A 23800-nucleotide genomic window follows, 5' to 3' on the forward strand; every position below is an offset into this window, starting at 1 on the left:
CAGGGAATCTTCCCAACCCAGGGATAGAACCCAGGTCTCCCGCATTGCGGGCAGATTCTTTACCAGCTGAGCCACAGGGAAGTCCTTTAAAAGCCTATGGAATCTTATCTCATCAAATCTTCCTCCAACTCTTCAGTTTTTGAGACATGGTATTGCGTGTTACGTGTTTAGTTCCTAAGTCATGTGGGTCTCCTTGGCAACCCCATGGACTGTAGCCCACCAGATTCCTCTGTCCATGGGGATCTCCAGGCAAGACTACTGAAGTGGGTTGCCAAGCCTCCTCCAGGGGGATCTTCCGACCCAGGGATCAAACCCACGTCTCATGTTTCCTGCATTGGCAGGTGGGTTCTTTTACCACTAGTGCTACCTGGGAAGCCCATTGATAACATAAAGCCTTTTTTAAAATGTTGTCCTTCCTAAACTCTTACCAAATCAATGAGTCCAGTTAGGAAAACAGAAAACACACTATTTAATTTATTTTATTTATTTATTTTTGGTAGGGGAGTTTATTATTTATTTATTTATTTAATTAGTTGGAGGCTAATTACTTAACAATATTGTGGTGGTTTTTGTCATACATTGACATGAATCAGCCATGGATTTACATGTATTCCCCATCCCGATCACCCCTCCCACTTCCCTCCCCATCCCATCCCTCTGGGTCTTCCCAGTGCACCAGCCCTGAGCACTTGTCTCCTGCATCCAACCTGGGCTGGTGATCTGTTTCACCCTTGTTAGTATACTTGTTTCAATGCTGTTCTCTCAGAACATCCCACTATTTACTTTAACAGAAAGAATTTGCTATGAGGAACTGCTTAAAGCCTTGGGCTTCCCCAGTGGCATAGCGGCAAAGAACCCGCCTGCACTGCAAGAGAGGTGGGTTCCATCCCTCGGGGGGGGGAGATCCCCCGGAGAAGGAAATAGCAACCCACTCCAGTATTCTTGTCTGGAAAATCCTATGAACAGAGGAGCCTGGTGGGCTACAGTCCATGGGGGTTGCAAAAGAGAACCACACGACTTAGAGACTAAACAACAATAACAAGTGACCTCGTTGGTTGGGGAGATAAAAGTCACGGAATCTCGGAGCTGCGAGTCGGCCGGGATGGGAGGGGAAGTCAGACACTCCCCTGGCGCTGGCACCCAGCCCCGGGTCGGGCGGGACGCGGGTGGGGCTCCCCGCAGCTCCGCCTCCCCGGGCAGCCAGCCGATTGGAGCGCGGCACGCAGCCTGAGCCCGGGCCCAGGCTGCGGAGCGGAGACAGCGCTGCCAGCGCCCGCGGCCCGAGGGGGCGTCCCATGCTGACGGCTGCCTGCAGAGATGTGACCCAGCCCCGGCGCCCATGTGCGCCCCCGGACCCTCAGCGAGGGTGGCGGCCAGAGGGGCCCCGGCACCCGGCCTCCTGGCCCTGCTGTTCCTGCTGCTGGTGGCCGCGCCGACGGGACGAGCAGGTAGGAGTATCCCGGCCGGGGCCAGCCGACAGATTTCGTCCAGCCTGCCTCGGATTTTGCTTTCAGGCGCGCCGAGCCGGAGGAGCGCAGGCCCGCGCGGGGAGCCCGGGAGCCCAGGGAAGAAACACCAATACCACGCGCGCGCTGAGAACTTGCTCACACTCGTTGCGGGGGTTGCGGGTGACGGTGGAGGAAGGCTGACGGTAGTCGCCCTGGGTGGTACCCGCAGCTGGTATCTTGCGGTCGGTGACCGTACCCTCGCACATTGCACTTGCCCCCACGTGGCAGGCTGTCGCCACCCCCGCCGCGGCCCCACGGACCAGCTGCCCTTCTACGGGGAGCATTCCAGGAAGGAGGCGATGCCTGCGCTTTTAAAAACCAAACTCCGGGAAAGAGTTGGGCTCGCAGGGGACGGACGCTAGAAAGGGGCAACGTTTCTAAAGTAAGATCCCTTTCCTGGGCATGTCATTTTTTTTTTCCTTTGCAGTTTTGACCACATACATGTAAGCGCCTTTTGATTTTTTGGAAGTAACAAAACTTTGAACTGATCTGTGATACAGGTTTTTTTTTTTTTTTGGTTTTGTTTTTAACTCTACCAGCTGCAAGCCAGTAAATCAGAATGATTCATTAACTGATTTCTTTTTCCCTTCTGCATTTCTGGTGTACAAGAAAAAGAATGTTTTTAAAGCAAGGTCTCTAGGATCTTCTCTTTTTAAAAAATTTCAAGCAACAGAGCTTGAAATACTGTGTTTTGTGCAGATTTGGTCCAGACCTCTGTGTTTTTAACCCAGAACTGAACAATGACTGTGAATGCAGGAAGTTGTCCATGAAACTGTGGTGTCCTTAGTAATCAAAGAACAAGTTGCAAAAGTTCAATATACTTACAAAGGTAAGAAAAGTGAGCATATAGATCTTGGAGAGATTTTTGGACAATAGACATTGTGCACAAAAAGTTTCTTTTTCTCTTCTAAATCCTGAAGTTACCAGAAATCGTCATTCTTTCGTCTTGCGAAAAATATTCCTAGGTAAGCTGAATGGGAAGAGACTGCTCCTGACTTAGCCAGATACTGAGCTTCAACTAACTGACAGGAATTTGGTTGTTTCTATTTCTAATCAAAGAAATAAAGCTTGCTCCTTAATTGGATTGGGAGGCTGACGTTAGAAGGTAATAATATTCTTGGCTTCGAAGCAAAGTTAGGGGAAAAAACAAAGAAACTCTTTCCTAACGCAGGTACTTTCTTGGCTCATCTTAAAACATTCCTGTCCTCTTCTGGGCCTCAGGCACTCAGAGCTATTGGAAAACCAGGTGAGAAGGTACATGTGTTTATGTGGATAGAGAGCTATTCTGTCTTGTTGGTTCCACCACCGTATCTGTTGAGCCATGTGAACTTTAAGAATTATATGACATTGTCACATTCCAGTAGTAAATGCTGTAATATTTCAAAAATTTTGGCACAAAAATTTGAAGTCACACAACTCTGTGATTGGATCGGGCTGTACTACAATACTAAACATCCAAAGGGAAAGAAAAAAAAATTTTCAATGTGGCATCAACGTTTTAGGAAAGTCTTTGGTATTTCATTTCAGGTAAACTTTCTAAGGGATTTGGAACATCTGTACTACACCCACAAGGAGGGACACAAACTTGACTCTCTCAACTCTCCAGGGACAGAAGTTTCCCTAGGAGGTTCATCACTGTGGTTTGGCAGCCTGGCCCTGTTGGCCTAATCCCACGTCTTATTTGTCACTGCAGATAAAGAACTCTGGTCAGCATAATATTAATGAGCATTTAAAGCCAGTAACAGAGAGTGGGAGGAGATGACTTGCCAAAGTCACGTATCTCCTCTCCCCAAACCCTTCAGAAACTTCCACTGCTGATAGAATCATTCTAAATTCTCCTGTGTGGTCTTATGTGTCCCCTCCTGCCACTCTCTTCAGCCTCACTCACACCACTTAATTCCTACTATTGTGGACTTTTACCGGTTCCTGAGCAAACCAAGCTGTTTTGCGTCACAGGGACTTCATACTTGCAATTCCTTGTGCTGGAATGTTCCAGCCCACTCTGTCTCTGGCTAACTCCTGTTCAGACTTCACATCTCACCTCTGGTGTGCCTCCCTCAAGAAGAGCTTCCCAAAATCCCCAAAGAGGGAAAAAATAGAGTTTATTGTGTCTATAAACAAAGGAGCCAACACTAGGTTTGGAGCTTTCGAATATGGTCTAAGTATTAAAGTACTCTGCTTGTTAGAATATACTATATTTAACACAGTGAGGGTATTTCTTGAAGTGTTGCTTCTTTGATATAAACACAGCAGTATCAGGTGTTTGTTTCATAGAGAAGTTATTTTAAGATATTTTTCACACACACAAATGATTCCAGTGAACTAATTAAAGTTTTTTTCATTACTTTCTTCTTTTTAGCTTTTAATTTTGAACTAATATGAGCCTTACAGAAAAGCTATAGAAATAATAGAGCTCTCATTAACCCCCTCACCCTGTTTCTCTTAATTTTAACATCTTATATAACCATACAGTGTTCAGAACCATGAAATTAACATTGATGTAACCCTGTTCAGGCGCCTGGCGTGGCTCAGTGATAAAGAATCCTCCTGCCAATGCAAGAGACTTGGGTTCGAACCCTTTGTTGGGAAGATCCCCTGGAGAAGAAAATGGCAACCCACTCCAGTATTCTTGTCTGGGAAATCCCATGAACAGAGGAGCCTAGTGGGCTACAGGCCATAGGATCCAGAAAGAGTCAGAAACAATTTAGCAACTAAACAACAACAATGTAATACTATTCACTAAACTGCAGACTTTGTTTCAGCTTCACCCTTATTTCTCACTAATGCCGCTTCTGTGTTCCAGGATCCATCCAGGGTCCCCATTACCTTTAGTTGCTGCGTCTCCTTCCTCTCCTCCAATCTGTGACAGCTCCTCAGTGTCTTTTTGCTTTCATGTCCTTGACACTTTAGGAGTCCTGGTCACCTCTCCCTCAGACTTGTCCCTCATTATGGGTTCATTTGTGGTTTCCTCATTAAAGTGAGATTATTCCTTTTGGGCAATAATACCACAGAGATGATGTTATCTTTACCAACCCATCCTATCAAAGGGCTTATGATATCAATACGTCTTCTTCCTGATGATGTTAACCTTGATCATTTGGTTTAGGTGGTGTCTATAGGGTTCCTATTTTCACTTTCTGATTAATAAATATCTAGTGGGAAGATCGGAGAAGGCAATGGCACCCCACTCCAGTACTCTTGCCTGGAAAATCCCATGGACGGAGGAGCCTGGTAGGCTGCAGTCCATGGGGTCACTAAGAGTCGGACACAGTTGAGCGACTTCACTTTCACTTTTCACTTTCATGCATTGGAGAAGGAAATGGCAACCCACTCCAGTGTTCTTGCCTGGAGAATCCCAGGGATGGGGGGGCCTGGTGGGCTGCCGTCTATGGGGTTGCACAGAGTCGGACACGACTGAAGTGACTTAGCAGCAGCAGCAGCAGCAGTGGGAAGATATTGTGAGATGGAGCAAATATCCTGTTTCTCCTCAAATTTACACCCACTAATTTTAATATTCATCAGTGGATACTGGATGCAATAACTGTTATGCTTAATGGTGATTTTTTTAATTTTACTCTTTCCTTCTCAATTTATTAAATTGGAATTCTAATGCAGGTAAGAGCCTTTGCTTCTCCCTCATTTATTTCTTTAGTTTCTTACATATATGAATATGGACTCATAAATGTTTACTTTATTCTTTGAGTTATAATCCAATACTATTATTATTTAGTATTAATTTTATTGCTCAAATTTTCTGGCTTTCGCCATCAAAAGTTTGGTTCCTGCATGCTTTCAACAGGTCCCATTCTTTCTGAGCATTTCATTACTTTGTAACATCACAAAATATTTCAAGTTCATCTCATATTTTCCCTTCCCCAGGTCTGAATGGGCTTCCCAGGTGGGGCAAGTGGTAAAGAATCCGCCTGCCAATGCAGAAGACATAAGAGATGCTGGTTGGGTGCCTGGGTTGGGAAGATTCCCCTGGAGGAGGGCATAGCAATCCTCTCCAGTCTTCTTGCCTAAAGAATCCCATGGACAGAGAAGCCTGGTGGGCTACCACCCACAGAGTCACACAGAGTTGGACACAACTGAAGTGACTTAGCATGCAGGTATGGAGGGCTGAATCAGCCACTTCCCCAAGGAGCTCTAGCTCCTTCTCCTGGAGAAGAAGATCTAGAAACCAAAATCTCATTGCCAGGTGTGCTCATTGCTACTGGAATGTTGTTTCTCAGTTCAGTTCAGTTCAGTTCAGTCACTCAGTCATGTCTTTATGACCCCATGAACTGCAGCACGCCAGGCCTCCCTGTCCATCACCAACTCCCGGAGTCCACCCAAACTCATGTCCATTGAGTTTGTGATGCCATCCAACCATCTCATCCTCTGTCATCCCCTTCTCCTCCTGCCCTCAATCTTTCCCAGCATCAGGGTCTTTTCCATGAGTCAACTCTTTGCATCAGGTGGCCAAAGTATTGGAGTTTCAGCTTCAGCATCAGTCCTTCCAGTGAACACCCAGGACTGACCTCCTTTAGGATAGACTGGTTGGATCTCCTTGCAGTCCAAGGGACTCTCAGGAGTCTTCTCCAACACCACAGTTCAAAAGCATCAATTCTTCAGCACTCAGCTTTCTTTATAGTCCAACTCTCACATCCATACGTGACTATTGGAAAAACCATAGCCTTGACTAGACAGACCTTTGTTGGCAAAGTAATGTTTCTGCTTTTTAATATGCGGTCTAGGTTGATCATAATTTTCCTTCCAAGGAGTAAGTGTCTTTTAATTTCATGGCTGCAATCACCATCTGCAGTGATTCTGGAACCCAGAAAAATTAAGTCAGCCACTGTTTCCACTGTTTCCCCATCTATTTGCCATGAAGTGATGGGACTGGATGCCATGATCTTAGTTTTCTGAATGTTGAGCTTTAAGGCAACTTCTTCAGTCTCCTCTTTCACTTTCATCAAGAGGCTCTTTAGTTCTTCTTCACTTTCTGCCCTAAGGGTGGTGTTATCTGCATATCTGAGGTTATTGATATTTCTCCTGAGAATCTTGATTCCAGCTTGTGCTTCCTCCAGCCCAGCATTTCTCATGATGTACTCTGCATATAAGTTAAATAAGTAGGATGACAATATACAGCCTTTATGTACTCCTTTTCCTATTTGTTTCTAGGCTCTTCTTCTTGTTTCTGGGCTCTCTTAAAAAAAAAAAAGCTGACTGGCGATGTTAAAATTAAATATCCTGCTTTATTTTCAGAATTCTTTTTGATACAGAAAACTAGACTTGAAAAGACCTTAAAATCCCATCCAACTGCTTCTCTTGTGAATCTCTTCTGCAGCATAACTTCCAAGTCATTACCTATCTGCTCTTGAAGCACCTCCCATCATACGAAACTCACTACCTGACACCCAAGTCACGATGTCCTGTCGTTGCAGACTTCCAGCTACTGGAATGTTCTTCTGTGTAATGAGCAGAGATCTTGATCTCTTTCATCTTCTCCCACTTGGTCCTCACTCTGAGTGGATCAAGTTGTACAGAACAAGCTGTTCAGCTCATTGACTGCAGCCATCACATTCCCTCTGTCTTCTTTCATCTCAGCTAACCGCCTCCCCAGTCGCATCATGCCAGGTCCCTCCCTCTCCTGGTCTTTCTGTAGGTGTGTGTTCTGGATTGTCCGTATATTGTGTTCTGGTTGACTCACTGTAGATCATGATGAGATGGCTCATCTGCCACGTTTTAAACACTACCCCTGGCATATTAGTCCTTAAGTGATTTAGCATCAGGTTCTTGGTGAACACAGGTCCCTAATGCCTAAAAGTTACCCTCCCTTTTTTTCATCATTGTCTTCTCCTATGAGACACAGACCTTGACCCCTCATTTAAACTCAGAATTTCATACGAATATAATTTCATTTTGTAGAGGCAGTTTTCTTTCTCTTCACTTCTTAGATTATAGAGAATGGAAGTATGGCATAATGTTTTGGCTAGAGCTGGTGAAATCTGTGATGATGGATTTTAATGCAATTGATGAGACTTTTCTGGAAAGGAAATTTTTATTGATTACAAATATTATCTATTCAAAATCAGTTCTATTTTTCAACTGGGGTGCTCACTGCATTGCACATGGAGATGCCAAAATGACTTCCACGCAACTTTTCCAATCACCTTATGCATGGCTTCATCAAATGCCATCTCCACCTCCAGGCACAGAGAATGGCATACCTCTCTTCTACAGGTTTGTCAGGAAGTTTTCCTTATACTTCTTGAGTCTGGGCATGTATGCCTTTAATCCAGCCTCCTGAAATTTCCATTTCATACAACTACATATTGTGGTAGTATGAGATATTTTGGCAAGTGTACCCTCTTAGTTAAAGCATCTGTTTACATTCCTTCCACCATTTAGATTTCCTTCTTTTCAATGTTGCAGATTTTTTTTTCTCCTACATCAATCCCTTCCTCTTTACTTTCAGGTAACTTGGCAGCCCTTAAGGCATTCATTGTTCTCATAAATAAGCATTATGTTCATTTTTGAGGAAAGATGTGAGCAAGAGACACCTACCATATTAGTTTTCTAGGGCTGCCATAACCAAGTACGTCAAACTGGGTTGCTTAGGTCAATATAAATTTACTATCTCACAGTTCTGGAAGCTAGAACTCAAAACTGTAGGAGAGCATCTGTTCCACACCTCTCTCCTAGCATCTGGTGGTTGCTGGCAGTCGTTGGCATTCCTTAGCCTGTTGAGCACCCTTCCAGTCCTCTGCCTTCAGAGTGGTCCTTCTGTCTCTTCACATAATCTCCCCTCTGTGCCTGTCTCTCTTTGTGTCCAAATTTTCCATTTTTATAAGGATACCTTGTTGGATTGAACCCCAACCTAATGAGGTACTGGAGGTCAGGATTGCAACATAGTCCTTTCAACATGCATTTATAACACCAACCATACCCTCAACAGGCTTCACAGGTGGCTCAGTGGTATAGAATTCGCCTGCAACGCAGGAGACCCAGGTTCAATCTCTGGGCCAGGAAGATCCCCTGGAGGAGGAAATGCCAACCCACTCTAGTATTCATGCCTGGAAAACTCCATGGACAGAGTAGCCTGGCAGGCTACAGTCCATGGGGTTTGCAAATAGTTGGACACGACTGAGCAACTGAGCAGGCACACACCATACCCTCAAAGACTTGGAGGGTGGTGAGCAGGACCCATGAGCTTGGCTCCTAAAGTGAAGAAAAGCTGCCTTTTCAATCCCATGTAGTTCTCCTCAACATATTTATTAATCTATGTCCACTGCCAAAGGGAAACTTTTGCAGAGGTCTCACACCTGAAAGCCTCCCTTGAGGATGTAAAGGGCATAGATGAGTCTTCTCTTGTGCTTTCTGTAACGTGAACATAAGAGAGAGCCACCATTTTGTAATATATGCAAACACAGAATCATTATGTTGTATGCCTGAAACTAATATAATGTTTATGTCAATTATATCTCAATTTTTTAAAAAAAAAGAAACATCAATGGATGTGTATTAAGATGATGGAGTTAAAATTTCTTCAGCAGAAGGGTTCACTCTCTTCCAACCCCTGTCTCTTGCCTCCATTTCTCTATGGAGCACTTTCCTGCAAAATCTTGCTCCAACATAGACCATTTGCATGCTTAAGGCTAATTACCCATATGATTCCAAGTCAGCCTCTCTCCTCCATTTTAGATTAAAATGCATATGTTTAAAAGGTTCTCTAAATTATCTACTAAATGCTTTATGTTGTTATTTTTTAAGTTGGCTAATGGTTTAGTGCAAAATAGAACAGCATATGTGCCTAACTTAGGGTAATGAGGTATTTGAGCTGATCAGATGTAATGAAAAAGAATCAGCTTCATACCCCCACACATTCATTTTGAGTTTTCATAAGTTAAAATATAACTTGATGCAATGTGATTTTTAAATAACCTTCTTTTGAGTACTTTTCATTTATTCATTCACTTACTCATAGTCATTCATTCATACATTTCAAAAACTGTTCTAAGTATTGAATTGAACAAGAAAGCAAGGACTCTTTCTTTGCAGAGCTTTTAATCTCAGCTGATTACAGTATAAATGCCAGAACTGAAGAAACCAAGCTTCTTTAGAAGCACAGAACAAGGCAACTGCTCTAATTTAGGAGTCAAGAGGGGCTTTCTATGAAAAGGGAAACTGAAACTTATGAGAATTGCCAACATACTCGTTGTATTTTTCATTTAAAATACTAGCAAGAAAATAAAGTTAAATCCTGCTCTAAGCATATTCTATCTGTAAATGACCACGTAGTTAATATTGCTTTTCCACACTTATATTTCTTTCTTATAAAGCTACTAATCAACAAACAAAACCCAACAACAAATAGCAAAATCCTACGAAAAGGAGGAATTGTTTTTTAAGGGTGGTTTTGCCAAATGGATAGGAGTGAGGAGCTTTGCAGCTTACGGACAGCCTGGCCTCAAGGTCATTGACAACCTCACCAGGTCACTGTGGACTGTGGCTCTACTCAATGCTGAGTCCAACCGCAAACACTTATCAAAAGGCACCCATGTTACAGCTGCAGTTTTCTAAGAAGGCGGATATCCTAGGTGCTGTTTCCTACTTCCTGTATCAACACAGTCCTTAGAAGGCTCTGTTAGCTTTAATAGCAAGAGCACGGGACTGTCTGCTTTGATCCATTCTCTGCATTGATCCTGGAGAAGTTCCAGTGCTGCCGATACCTTATCCTGACCGGTGTTTTTTTAACGTCTTTGTGGCAGGATAACTACCCCTAAGAGCTGATCTTCAGAGGGACCTGTGTTGCACAGGGACCCCCTGTCCATTGTGTTATATTTAGTTACACAGCTTCATCAAGGCATAATCCAACCTGAAGAGGTCTAAATCGCGTCCAGGTCACTGTCAAAAACATCAAAGCATTGACCTGTCTCTACAGAGGAGAGTTAGCCCCCTGAAAAAGGATGCATCTTTCTGACTGTGTTTTTAATGGCTGCTATACACTTCTGTCTTCATCTTATTTGATTAGACAGCTTGAGATCACACTCTCAACCTCATTTGCCTCAAAATCCCAACCAACAAAGTAAATATTATTAATTGCTACCAAGTCTCCATTAAATGATTACTTCCAAATCTCCACTCAGTAATTATTTTTAAGACATTCTTTTTTTGTTTGTTTCTCTTGCTTTTTTCTATTTTTCTCTGTCTCCTCACATCTTTATCTTGTTCATTTTCTCTCTGAATATGTGAAGTGATAGAGATATCAGTGGAAAAACTGTATTACATATGTGAGGATAAAAAGAAGTACTGGATTTGGAAATAATGTGAAAGATAAAGAGAATGATATATGTTGATATTTAATAAATATCTGTTGGTTGAACTTGGAGCTCCCAATAGTTGTTCTTTCCAATACCTTAGTGGCTCCAAGTGGTTTCTCTCTGTTCTTTCTTTTTGTTGTTGTTGTTCTTTCTTTTCATTTATTTATTTTCAGTTTTCTGCTTGCGCTGGGTCTCTGCTGCTTCACATGGGCTTTCTCTAATTGCAAGGAGCGGGACCACTCTTTAGCTGTGGTGTGTAGGCCTCTCCACTGTGGGGACTTCTCTTATGGTGGAGCGGAGGCTCTAGGCACACAGGCTTCAGGAGTTGCAGTACTCGGGCTCAGTAGTTATGTTGGGCAGCTTAGTTGCTCCGCAGCATGTGGAATCTTCCTGGGCCAGGGATTGAACCCATGTCCCCTGCATTGGCTGGTGGATTCTTATCCACTCTTCCGCTAGGGAAGTCTGTGTCTGCTCTTTCTTCTGTCTTTTCCTTTCTGAGGCAAGTTACTGAGTTGTAGAGACTGCAACGCACATTTGAATCTTCTTTTCCACAGTTATTGTGATAGTCACTTTGGATAGACACTTTGGCGATCACAAAATGTGGAGAAAGTCAAACGCTTGCCCTCAAAAAGCCAGTTTCTGAAAGGGAAGGGAAGGCACTCACACAAGAAATGATACAAGGCAGTGGGACTGATTCTCTAACAATGGGACCAACATATACAAATTGATAATGACATCTTCAAAATAGGCATTTTACGAAGCTATGCACAAAAATCTGACAGTGTTTTTCCTAAACTCCTTTTTTTCAGAGTTCTGGATAGAACCTCCACATGTTGGTCAGAATAACCCATTAAATGGCAAACCTCATCTTGGAGGTGTGGTTTAATTTTCAAAAGCTTCCAGAGCCACTTCCAAGCAAATTGTATAACCAAACTAAGAAATGGTTGTTGGGCAAGAACAAGGTGTGCCTATTTTTTAAAAATGAGATGGAATTTTTGCATATTTATAAGCTACTTCGGAAGACAGTTGTAGCTAAAAGGATATGTGTCCCAAATGCCAGAACTGAGCAATGCCAGGAATCATTATAAACTGCCCCAAGGAAACTTCTTGGAAGATGTGCACTCTTTTTGATGGGTGAACACCAATATATTTATTTTAAGAAGTAATCTCAATCCTAAAGTCCTATTTACTCTCATGCACCAACAGCAATATTCCAGAACATGTTTAAGCACATAGATTTACTTATTGAGGTGTGGCTATAAAGAAATAACATGTTTTTCATGTATGACTTATGTATCACTCATCCATATAAACATTCACATACTTGGCAGGGAAAGCGTGTATTGATGGATTATGTCCAGCTTCAGAAAATACCTGCTCTATAAGAGCAGGTTTCTGTCTTCTAGTGCACCTTAGTAACTAGCAGTTTCTATTTCTAGTAGGTGCCTGGTAATGAGGTTGAATGAATGATATGACTAAGTATACTTCCACCAGAAAAATATTCAGTGAAGGAGAAATACTCAGGTTTTCCGCATTGAATTTCTTATATATCTCCTTAGAAGCAATTATCAGTAACATGCAAACTTTATAATGATTGTGAAATCTCTTCTTCCTGCAACACTGTTCTTCGGAGCATTCCCTAAAGGCAGTAAGTGAGTATCCTAGCAGAGAGATCTCTGTTGTCCTAAGAACACTTGGACTCAAGCACCCTCCGAATGGTTGAATAACTGCAGGCAAGTTGGTCAGCCTCTCTGGGCCTTTATTCAGCTGTGAAAGGAGAATAGTAACCATGGAGGACAACGTTGTTATTGTTTAGTCGCTAAGTCATGTCCAGCTCTTTGCGATCCCTTGGACTGTAGCCCACCAAGCTCCTCTGTCCATGGAATTCTCCAGGCAGGAATACTGGAGTGGGTTGCCATTTCCTCCTCCAGTGGATCTTCCTGACTCAGGGATAGAACCTGTGTCTCCTGCATTAGCAGGTGGGCTCTTAACCATGGAGCTACCAGGGAAGCCCCTCAAGGACAAGGCTGAGCTAGTAATAACTGAGTTCTTTGTGCCAGGCACTATTTTAGGAACCTTATTTAATCATCCCAACAAACCTGTGAGGCAGATGATAATATTCTTTCCTTTTACAAATGAGGAAATTGAGTGCAGAGGCTAAGTAACTTACTTTAGGGCACACAGCTTAGGAAAGCGGAGAGCAGGGAGCAGGTGTCAGTGTAACTCTAGGGCTCTTATTGTTATGCCTTCTCTCTGACCTGCTCACACAAACAGTTATTAGAAGTCAATGAGATAGAGCAGGTGGCCACGCCCCATACAACAATGAGCAGTCCTATTATAGACAAAGCAGAGGCCATACTCAAGTGCAACAGCAAATGGGCTAAGCGGTAATAGAGAAATAGTACCAGAATTGGTAGAGAAAGATAATCGAGCTCAGAGGAACTAGTCTTAACTCCAAACCACACTCTCTCCTTCATAGAAGACAGTTAAGTATAGTTTCTCAGGTAAACAGTTCCTGCATCACACTTTAAGTGTTGGTTAGACAATTCACTTTTTAAGAGCACTTGAAATATAATTGCAGTGGCTGAGGAAGGAGGAAAGAAGAGTTAATATTTTTCAGGAGAAATGATTTAAAACTTAAGACCAAAGAAAATGTGCCTTTCCTCTTAGCATGATCAAGTTAGAACAATACTTCATCTGCTGGAAGGCAGGGACACTGTTTAGCTCTCCTTTGGTGGAATGAGATGAGATGGTTGGGATGAGATATTTACAACTTTGCTTCCTGAAATTGATTAATCACCCTCTGGGGCCATTTTGTACATCAACTCTTCTTAAGCCCATTTCCCACAACAGAAAACTCAGTCAGGTGGTTTTTTTCTCTTCTTTTGGTCTTACAAGGTAGTAAAGTATTTTCCCATTTTGAAAGACATTTACAATATGTGGCAACCACTTGCCATGAGCTGCTCTTCCTTCATTAAAAATATGTTGAGTATCCCCTGTGTACAATGCAAGTTTCCCAGGGTTATTTCAAGCTATCAAGGTTTGATAGTTCAGACTATCTATATATATATCACTATATATCACCCTCATTCAGATGCTCATGTGAACCTGGGTCCTGCTCTGTCCTCATGACATATGTGAGCCAAGCAGTCACTGGTTTGTTTAGTTCAAAAGTATTTGCCAGGCACTGGGGATACAAAGGCTCCTGTAAGACATGGTGCCCTGCATCAAACAGCTCAGAGCCTGGTGATTGCTTCACTGCTTCAGCTGAAGAAAGACGGATGGGGCTGGAGACTTTCTCAGGGCAGAGCTGGGCAGGGCTTCCTCAATGCTGAGGTTCCCAGGTTAATGAGCCTGCAAAACTTGAATGGTCCCAAGGGGAAGTCCCCAGAAACGGCCACATTTGACTGTTCAGCCTCTTACAGTCTGGTGGTTTTCCTCAGGAGTGCATGAACATATTGTCCATAAAGGATAAGTCAGAAAGTCTCAGCCCCAGAAGAGAGAAATTTGGGTTATCATGAGACCAGTTACCCTCCATGAGTTCACGCTGAAAACCTCGCCATTTTTTACTGGTGTTCATCGAGTACTAATTTATGCATTGATTTTTCCCATAGTGTAATGAAATAGAAATACATTTTACTGTCAGGCATATGATTAAAACTGCAACATATTTAGACAGCGACCTTTGTATTATCTTTGCGGCCATTAGGGAAATGTCATACTATTTCATTACACTTACAGAAAGGTAACTATAAGATAACTCTTGTATAATGGGCTCCAGTTTCATCCATCTCATTAGAACTGATTCAAATGAATTCTTTTTAATGGCTGAGTAATATTCCATGGTGTATATGTACCACAGCTTCCTCATCCATTCGTCTGCTGATGGGCATCTGGGTTGCTTCCATGGGACACATATATATGGACTTTAGAAAGATGGTAACAATAACCCTATATGCAAAACAGAAAAAGAGACTCAGATGTATAGAACAGACTTTTGGACTCTGGGAGAAGGCGAGGGTGGGATGTTTCAAGAGAACAGCATTGAAACATGTATATTATCTAGGGTGAAACAGATCACCAGCCCAGGTTGGGTGCATGAGACAAGTGCTTGGGCCTGGTGCACTGGAAAGACCCAGAGGGATCGGGTGGAGAGGGAGGTGGGAGGGGGGACTGAGATGGGGAATACATGTAAATCCATGGCTAATTCATTTCAATGTATGACAAAAACTACTGTAATGATGTAAAGTAATTAGCCTCCAACTAATAAAAATAAATGGAAAAATAAATAAATAAATAAATAAATAAAATTAAATTAAAAAAAAGATAACTCTTGGAACTAATGCAGGAGCCACACTTTGTAAAAGTCCACTAATGAACTTGTCAAAGACTTACCCATTTCAAATGCCATTTATCTATTCTCTTTCTACTAAAGGACCCAAGAGGAGACAAAGGACTTTTTCTTTATGGTGTTATAACAATAGATGAAGCTGGGCTAGAAGGCTTTCCCAAAGGCCAGGATATAATGAGGGGAAAATAAACACAGAGGGAACACAAGTCTTAATGACATGACTTACAAGCTAGAGCTAACTCATCATTACTTGGGAGTTCATTGAGTGGGTCCTCCTGCTGACTGCTCACAGCTTCGTTAGGGTAGAAGCCATCTTTTTTGTTGTTGTGGTTCATTGGTCCACCACACTCCATTTATGGGCTGTATTCTCTGTGTCGTACAATATGTTTGTAGCTTATCTTATACGTAATAGTTTGTGCTTCTTGATTCTCTTCTCCTGTATTGCCCTTCCTCCCTCCCCACTGATAACCACTAGTTTCCAGGAGCCATCTTGATTACCCATAATCCAAGGGGACCCCGCCTCAAGTCTCCCTCCCATTGCCCAACATTCACACCCCCATCGGGGAAGCTCAAAGGGAGCCCAAAATTCTGGTCCCTTTCTGAGGTCTTCTGCATTTCACTTTCTCTTGGAAGAAATGCCTCCTACCCAGTGACTGTCATCAGAAATGCCCACTCCCTTTTAGGGTATACCACGCATACTCTCCATAATATCACAACACAATCACGTCATTAAAATAGCACAGGCCAATATTCATTGAATGGAGGCCCACAAGGGAAAATAAGGCGTCTTCTAGTTCCAAAAGATATTTAGGGAGAGAGTACCAAAATTATAAAGGGTATAAAACAGCTAAGCAAGTTGGGGGGTTGCAGGTAATTTGGTATGACTAGTGAACATAGTGCATTTGGCTGAATAACCTAAGGAGAGGCCAGACCAGACTGTGGACACCCTTGTACCAAACCAAAGCTGCAGTGGTACACCACGCCCAGAAATAAAATTATGTGTACCAATCCAAAAACTTTGTGATTTGGGATATTAAATAGAAGTACTCGCAGAAGATCAGATCTGTATTCGCAGGTCATAAATCTATGCGAACAGAAGTGCTTTTGTTACTCACAGATCAGCACATGACTCCCGATATCAATGTGGGTATGACATATTTTCACTAGGATGTTGATTAAATTATCTTATCAGTACAGGCAGGTTAAGAAAATGACTTATCTCAGTTGGAACATTTGTTCAGGAGTGTTTTCTTTATGTTTTTCCAAACTGGAAACAAACAGTACCTATGACTTTGTAAAGATGAAAACGCCACAAGGAAATACTAGTTGATTGTGCTTTTTTTTTTAATGTGCTATTTCTCCCCCTCAGAAACAAGTACTAATTCTATTTTTTAATCATTCTTTTGCATCATCAAAAGGGCAAATATTCCTTAATAAATCCTCATCTGTTGATGTAGCTTTCACAACAGGCAACTCTCGTACCAGATAAGACTCATAACTCTGCTTCATCACAGATTCCTGTTGTTTCTGCATTGAAAATAGAGCTCCCAGCTGTTGCCACCCCACTTTCCATATCCACAGCCAGCACCTTGGTGCCAGCTCAGCCATCCTCACTGGGGTTGCTGCAGCTATGGTCTTACCTGTCTCTCCAGGTCTATTCTTGCCCTCATTCAATCTTTTCTCCTCTCAGTAGTGAAGTAATCCATTTTAGATACAAATAGGCTCTTGACTTCCACTGCCTAAAAGGCATCAGTGCTTTTCTGCTGTATTTCAATTATATCCCAACTTCCTTTCCAGGATTTACAAAGACAGGGGTAGTGGTGGGAGATCTAGCCCCTTTGAACTTCTTCAATTACAACGTGGCCAGTAGCCTTCACTTTTTCCAGCCACACTGACCTTTTGACTATTCCAAGGGCATGGTCTTTTTGGATTAGTATTTCCCCACCTCTGGAGTCTGCCTGGAATACTGCCCTCCCACCTCACAGCTGATTCTTAAGCCCCTATCTAAGTAGGTTCTGTGACCCACTACTCCGACCTTATTCTCTTCCATAGCTGGGCCACCACGTGCTTGTTTGATTTTTGACTTGTCATTGCTGTCTCTCTTTCCACTAGTCTGGGATCTCCACAAGGGCAGGAACATACCTGTTTATTCATCATCATGTATCTACATGGCGGCAGCTGCATTCCTTTCCTGGAGCTGCCATAACGAAGTACCATAAACTGGGTGGCTTAAAACAACAGAAATGTATTCTCGCATAGTTTTGAAAGCTAGAAGTATGAAACCAAGGGGCTAGCAGTGCCATGCCCCCTCTAAAGCTTCAGACAGAAGCTCCTTCTTCACTTTACCTAGCTTCTGGTAGTAGCTGGGCTTCTTGACTTACAGATGTATCACTCCAATCTTCCATCTTCAAGTGGTGTATCCCTATGTCTTCAGATTTTTCTTGTTGTTATTTTAGGGCTGTCCCTGAGGCAATGCTTTGATTTATTGACTAGAGGATATCCAAAACTGATATCTTTTCTGCCTAGGAAATCTGAAAGATAATGTCAATCCAAATGAATCTAAAGGACTAAAAAGCTAGGCTATTCTTCCCCTAGAAATAGTGTACCAAACAGCAACATCCATTTTAAAATGTATTTCTATTAAAGGTGTTTGCTACTCTGAATCCTTATCAGTGTCTTTATTGGATTGGCTAAAAAGTTCATGATAAGATGTTATGGAAGACACCAAATGAACTTTTTGGCCAACCCAATAAAATATGTTTAACAGAGCATTTATCTTTTTTAAAAAATTCAAAAAATTGTTGCTGTAACCCTCACTTGTAATTAAAAGTCTAAAAAGTTTTCATTTTTCTCATTGACTTTTTTAATTTTTTCATAAAGATGAAATGAAACTACTAAATAGAACATTTTTCAAGACTGTGAAAGCAATAGTCCTTTATAACATCATTGGAAATGAAGGGAACCATTTTTTTCCTCCCTCCATTTAACTTGTGTTTTTTTTAAGTGATTAATTTTTCTTAGTTTCTCTAGGTTTTAGACTCTTTGTTGTATTAGATATCTAGTGTTGTGTAACAAGCTACCTCAAAACTTAGCAGCTTAAAGCAACATATTATCTCTCAGTTTCTGCGGGTCAGGAGTCTAGTAATGGCTTACCTGGTGGTTGTGGCTCAGGGTCTTTCACGAGAGTACAGTCAAGAGTATATCATGAGACAAGTGCTCGGGCCTGGTGCACTGGGAAGACCCAGAGGGATCGGGTGGAGAGGGAGGTGGGAGGGGGGACTGGGATGGGGAATACATGTAAATCCATGGCTGATTCATTTCAATGTATGACAAAAACTACTGTAATGATGTAAAGTAATTAGCCTCCAACTAATAAAAATAAATGGAAAAAAAAATAAAATGAACAAAATACTGAAAAAAAATAAATAAATAAAAATAAAAATATGGACCAGAAAAAAAAAAAAAAGAGTATATATGAGAGTATAGATGACTGAGGCTGCAGTCATCTGAAAGTTTGAGTGGGACCTGGAGGATCCACTTCTAAGGTCACTAATGTGCCTTTTGGCAAGAAACTTCATTCAATTCTTCAACATATCTTGGAGGCCTGTTACTTGCCATATGGTCCTCTGTAGAGGACTGTTCACAAAAAGACAACTGACCTTTCCTAGAGTAAATGATCCAAACGAGAGAAAGCAAGATGGCAGCCACAGTATCTTTTATAACCTAATATTGGAAATGATGTACCCTCACTTCTGTCATACTCTGTTGGTCACATAGACCAACCCAGCTACAGTGTGAGAGAGGAATATGCAGGCTGTGAACGCCAGGAGGAGGGGATTACTGAAGGTCATCTTGGAGACTGGCCACCAAAACTGTGGTAACACATATGATGTATCCATAATGTAAACTTGCAAAGAGGTTCACAACATTTATAACGAAATGTGTTTTATTTTTAAAAAATAGAATGGTATGATGAGAAAATTGTTTAATGTTTTGATATTGTTGTCACATTATTAATTCTCTTTATTTAACCTATTACTCCTTTTATTTAAACTATTAAAATGTTTATTTTTTTTTTATCATTTCTCTACAGAGGATTTCTAGAAATTGATCCTTTAGGATACAGAGTTTGTAACATTTTGATAATTGATATAGCATTTTAAGCTTCCCTGGTTGCTCAGTCAGTAAAGAATCTGCCTGCTATGCAGGAGACCTGGGTTTGATCCCTGGTTCAGGAAGTTCCCCTGGAAAAGGAAATGGCAACACACTCCAGTACTGTTGCCTGCAAAATCCCTTGGACAGAGGAGCCTGGCGGCTACAGTCCATGAGGTCACAAAGAGTCAGACACAACTGAGCAACTAAACCAACACATAACAGTTTTAGAGGATCACTCGCTACTGCTACTGCTAAGTCACTTCAGTTGTGTCTGACTCTGTGCGACCCCGTCCCTGGGATTCTCCAGGCAAGAACACTGGAGTGGATTGCCATTTCCTTCTCCAATGCATAAAAGTGAAAGTGAAAGTGAAGTCCCTCAGTCATGTCTGACTCTTCGCGACCCCATGGACTGCAGCCCACCAGGCTCCTCCGTCCATGGGATTTTCCAGGCAAGGGTACTGGAGTGGGATGCCATTGCCTTCTCCAAGAGGATCACTTAAACAATTACAAAACACTAATCAAAATTTCTGTTGAATCATTGAACATTAATGATTGACAACACATTTCAGGGGGTAATTTATTTCAGAAAAGTACGGTGGTTTAAAACAATCATTTTATTATTTCTCACAGTTCTGATGATTAACTAGGGCTCTTCTGCGGGCCTCTCTCAAAGCTTCTCACGCAGCCTTAGTCTGAGGCAAGTGGGGCTACAGTGTCCACAGTGGCTTCATTCTGGTCCCTTGGCTGGGAAGCTGGGCTCAGCTGGGACACTAGGGCAGCTGGACATCTCCCTTGTCATATGGCCTCCTGACATGGTTTGTCCAGCAGAGTAGCCCGCTTTTCATATTGCAGTTCAGGGCTTTCAAACGAGCAAAAGTGAAAGCTCCCAGGCCTTTTGAAGGCTCAGTCCCAGAATAACTTCTGTTGGTTAAAGAGGGTCATGACATCAGGTGGGGCTGAAAGGAAATTCACAGAGCGTGAATACTGGAAGGTACTGCTTCTTGGGGGCTGTATCTAGAGACCAGCCACCACAGGTTAGGTCTTCCTTTCTCTCCATTAAACCCTCAATTCCTCTCTACTCCTTTTTCAGTTCCCTGTGTCTCTGGTGATCTGTCTAAACCTACAAATGTCACCTTCATATCCATAAACATGAAGAATATCCTACAGTGGAACCCCCCAGAGGGCTTACAAGGTGTGGAAGTTAGTTATACTGTGCAGTATTTCATGTAAGTTGGTTCTTTTCCTTTGGTTTATTTATAAAAGCAAGACTTAGACTCCTATGCAAAGATTAACAAACCATCTATTATATTAAATGAGTATTTGAAGAAAAAGAGAGACTTTAGATATTTCCTGTTAAATTATCTTGTTATGTTTTGTTAGATTAAATTAGGCAATAATTTCTTCATGTAAACAGAGGGTTGAGTGCTTAGGCAAGAGGAAATATTTAAATGGAGAAAAGAAGATGATCAAAATGTTATTCTATGGCTGAGCAAACAAGGAGATCCATCACCTCTGAAACATGTAAACTTATTAGAATTACAGGGTATTTTAAAGTGAAACTGAGTACAGAATTCTGTACAACCCATGGTTTTTATTAAAGATAGTAATGAACAGACATTTTCACTTTTCACCTCTCCCTCAAAACTCATGACAAGCAAGAAAGAATGCAAAATGATGAGCGAGTATGGGGTTAGATTGTCACTCCCATACCCATTCACCTAATATTTAATAAAGAACTGCTCCCTTCAAAGAGTAATTGCCCCAAAGAATCCAGCAACCTATCCCTAATTACTGAAAGGGAGAAAGAAAAAAAAAAATGAACATAAGTTAAAAGTTTTTGAAAGCTTTCTTGTGGAAATAGAAAAAAAATTCAGACAAGTAATTGTCTGTAGTTTGAGTCCATAAACAACATGGTCTCTAATGGTAAGTGTCAAAGTAGAGATAAACAATCAAAGAGAAGATTCTAAGACTCCAAGAGGAAGAACTTTTTTTAAAAGCAAGATGGCAGAACTTAGGAGGAAGATAGAAAATAAAAATGTTTTATGAAGATGAAAAATCTATTATAGCTGATAGCAATAATTGTAATAACGGGTAATAATGACTGTCTGGAACTGCATATTGTAAATGCATGCTCTGCCTAGGAAAATTTAATAAAAATAATAGGAAGACGTCCTGGTGAAGTTATTGAACTTTGAAAAAATGACATGATTTATAACCATCATAGTAAAAGCAATGATTTCTATCTGCAATACTCAGCTGATGGCAGTGATACATCTTCTGAGGGAAATATAGGTGTGACCTAAGACTCCCACCAAGTTCAACAAATGTATTTTCAAGCAGGTGGAACTTGGGATATCACTCCACTGAGACTTTCTTGCAGAGGGTTGGGAGGGGAAACACTAACTAAAGAGGATCTCCAACTGAAAGAGAGATAAAAATGAACCTAAATGACCTTAATGATGCCAAGATTATGGCAAAAAAGCTGAATAGGATGCATTGAAACCATCTAAATGTAGAACTAAGCTAAATAGTAATGAGAAATGTGGTTACAGAACTTTCTTTAAATGTTTGAACTTAATAATATAGCAAATCATAAGGTGGGGAAAGACTGTATGTGTACTGACTTTTATAGCACCCAGCTATTATCAGTTCAGTTCAGTTCAGTTCAGTTGCTCAGTCGTGTGCGACTCTTTGCGACCCCATGAACCGCAGTGCACCAGAACTCCCTATCCATCACCAACTCCCGGAGTTCACCCAAACCCATGTCCATTGAGTCGGTGATGCCAAGTTATTATATGTGATCCAAAATGAAAATGTTATCATTTGAATAACTAAACTCTCAATATCTTTCATATATGATTTTCTTCAACTATCTTATTAAAAGATATTAAGAATTAATATCTGTGGTGATGAAACATTTGAACTGCAGTGATTCATTTCAGTTTAATTTCTTTCTCATTAAAGTTCAAATCAAATTAAATTTACTATTTTTATTAAAATCATAAGTATGGCATAATAGAGTTTTTGTCTATGTATTCAACTATTGAATCATTCTTCTGGGTACATATAAGCACAGTGAGATGTACAGAATCACATGTACCAAATGTTTCAGGGTAATGGGCTTCAGAGTAATTTATTTATCTCTCCATTATACTTTTCTGATCATGTAAGTTTTTAAAATGTACCATATTTACCAAAAAAAAGGAATAATATCATTTTTGTCTTTGAAAAAAAAATATTCTGACCATTAAAGGCAGTGGAAGACTTTGGCTGCTATTCACAATGACCTCATTTATCTAGAACCTCACGCTCATTGCTAGTGAGTTTCTCAGGACCCATTTTAGGGAAGAGGCATCACTCTGTCAAGAGAAATGGCTCGTGAGTGTGCCCTTGCCTCCTTTTCCAATAGGTGGAGCAAGGAGCTTGCTCTGTTCTGCATGTGTTTGTGTGATTCAGAAAAGGATTTTTTAAAAAAGAGAGTCATCACTACTCTGAGAGAGCAGATCATTTAGATTATACGCATTTCAAAAAAGAATATTTGAAAGTAAACTTTCCGTTTTGGAGTTCTTACGCCCCCTGTGCATGTGGATGGTGGGCAGGAATACAGGGCAGACTCCACCCTCAGTTCCGAAGGCAGACAGTCCTGGGCTCACAGCCAGGCTATGGACCTGGCTGGTTATAGATTATACATTTTTACTTTTGAGTGAAGGTTGTTTCCAAGTAAAAAATGAAATTTTAGCAAAAGTTTAAACTATACCTACGAGAGGAATTTAATGCAGAAAATATAGTGTGGCATTAAAAGCATGAGTTTTAGCATCAGAGAAAGTGGTTCAAATCCAATCTATGCCTGTTCCTAGTCAGACTAACTTGAGCAGCTCCATTTACATCCTGAGCCTCGATTTCCTCATCTGTAAAATGGGATGAATATAATGGTACCTACCTCCAAGGGTTATTATGACAATTAAATGAGATAAAGCTTTCAAATCCTAAGCACGCGTCCATGCTTAACAGGCCCTTGATAAATGTTTCCTGCTGTTACCAGAAAGCAGTCGGAGACCACCTAGAGCCCACATGACTTTGGGCGTGGATAAACATCATTGCTGTGGCATTTATTGTGGGATTCACGTCTATCAACTTGTCAAACCTACAAAGCATTTTATCCAGAACTTGGTCAAGAATATTTCTCCATCAACATCTGTCATGGGATGCTGCCCCGGCCTTAGCAGAATCAGGAAGTTTGAGGAGAAAGGGTCAAATAGGCAATGGCAGTATTTTTCTAATATTTTTCTCACTAGTATTTGGTGAGCCATGAAATCAATTTTGAGGGCCATAACTAGCATGGCAAGGTTTAGGATGGTGTGGAGGGGACTCGAGTAATAAAATAACTGAGTGCCTGGCATGTAGTGAAGTTGTATGATCTTACAAAACCTTTGTTTTAGTATGTGAGTTATATGTGTGATCTGGGTCATAGTGTGAGATGT

At 41.4% G+C, this 23800-nt stretch overlaps 1 protein-coding gene across 1 annotated transcript in view; it reads left to right on the top strand.

The window, feature by feature from the left end:
* Nucleotides 1–1321: 1321 nt before the first annotated feature.
* IL20RA (interleukin 20 receptor subunit alpha) overlaps nucleotides 1322–23800 on the top strand; it is a 33812-nt gene continuing 11333 nt past the window's right edge. The window contains exons 1-2 of the mRNA XM_020898708.2: nucleotides 1322–1448; nucleotides 20410–20545. Of these exons, the coding sequence (XP_020754367.2) occupies nucleotides 1340–1448; nucleotides 20410–20545 (245 nt within the window). The 5' untranslated portion in view covers nucleotides 1322–1339. The remainder of the gene's footprint in view (nucleotides 1449–20409; nucleotides 20546–23800) is intronic.

Source organism: Odocoileus virginianus, chromosome 34, assembly GCF_023699985.2.
Source record: "Odocoileus virginianus isolate 20LAN1187 ecotype Illinois chromosome 34, Ovbor_1.2, whole genome shotgun sequence".
NCBI lineage: Eukaryota > Metazoa > Chordata > Mammalia > Artiodactyla > Cervidae > Odocoileus > Odocoileus virginianus.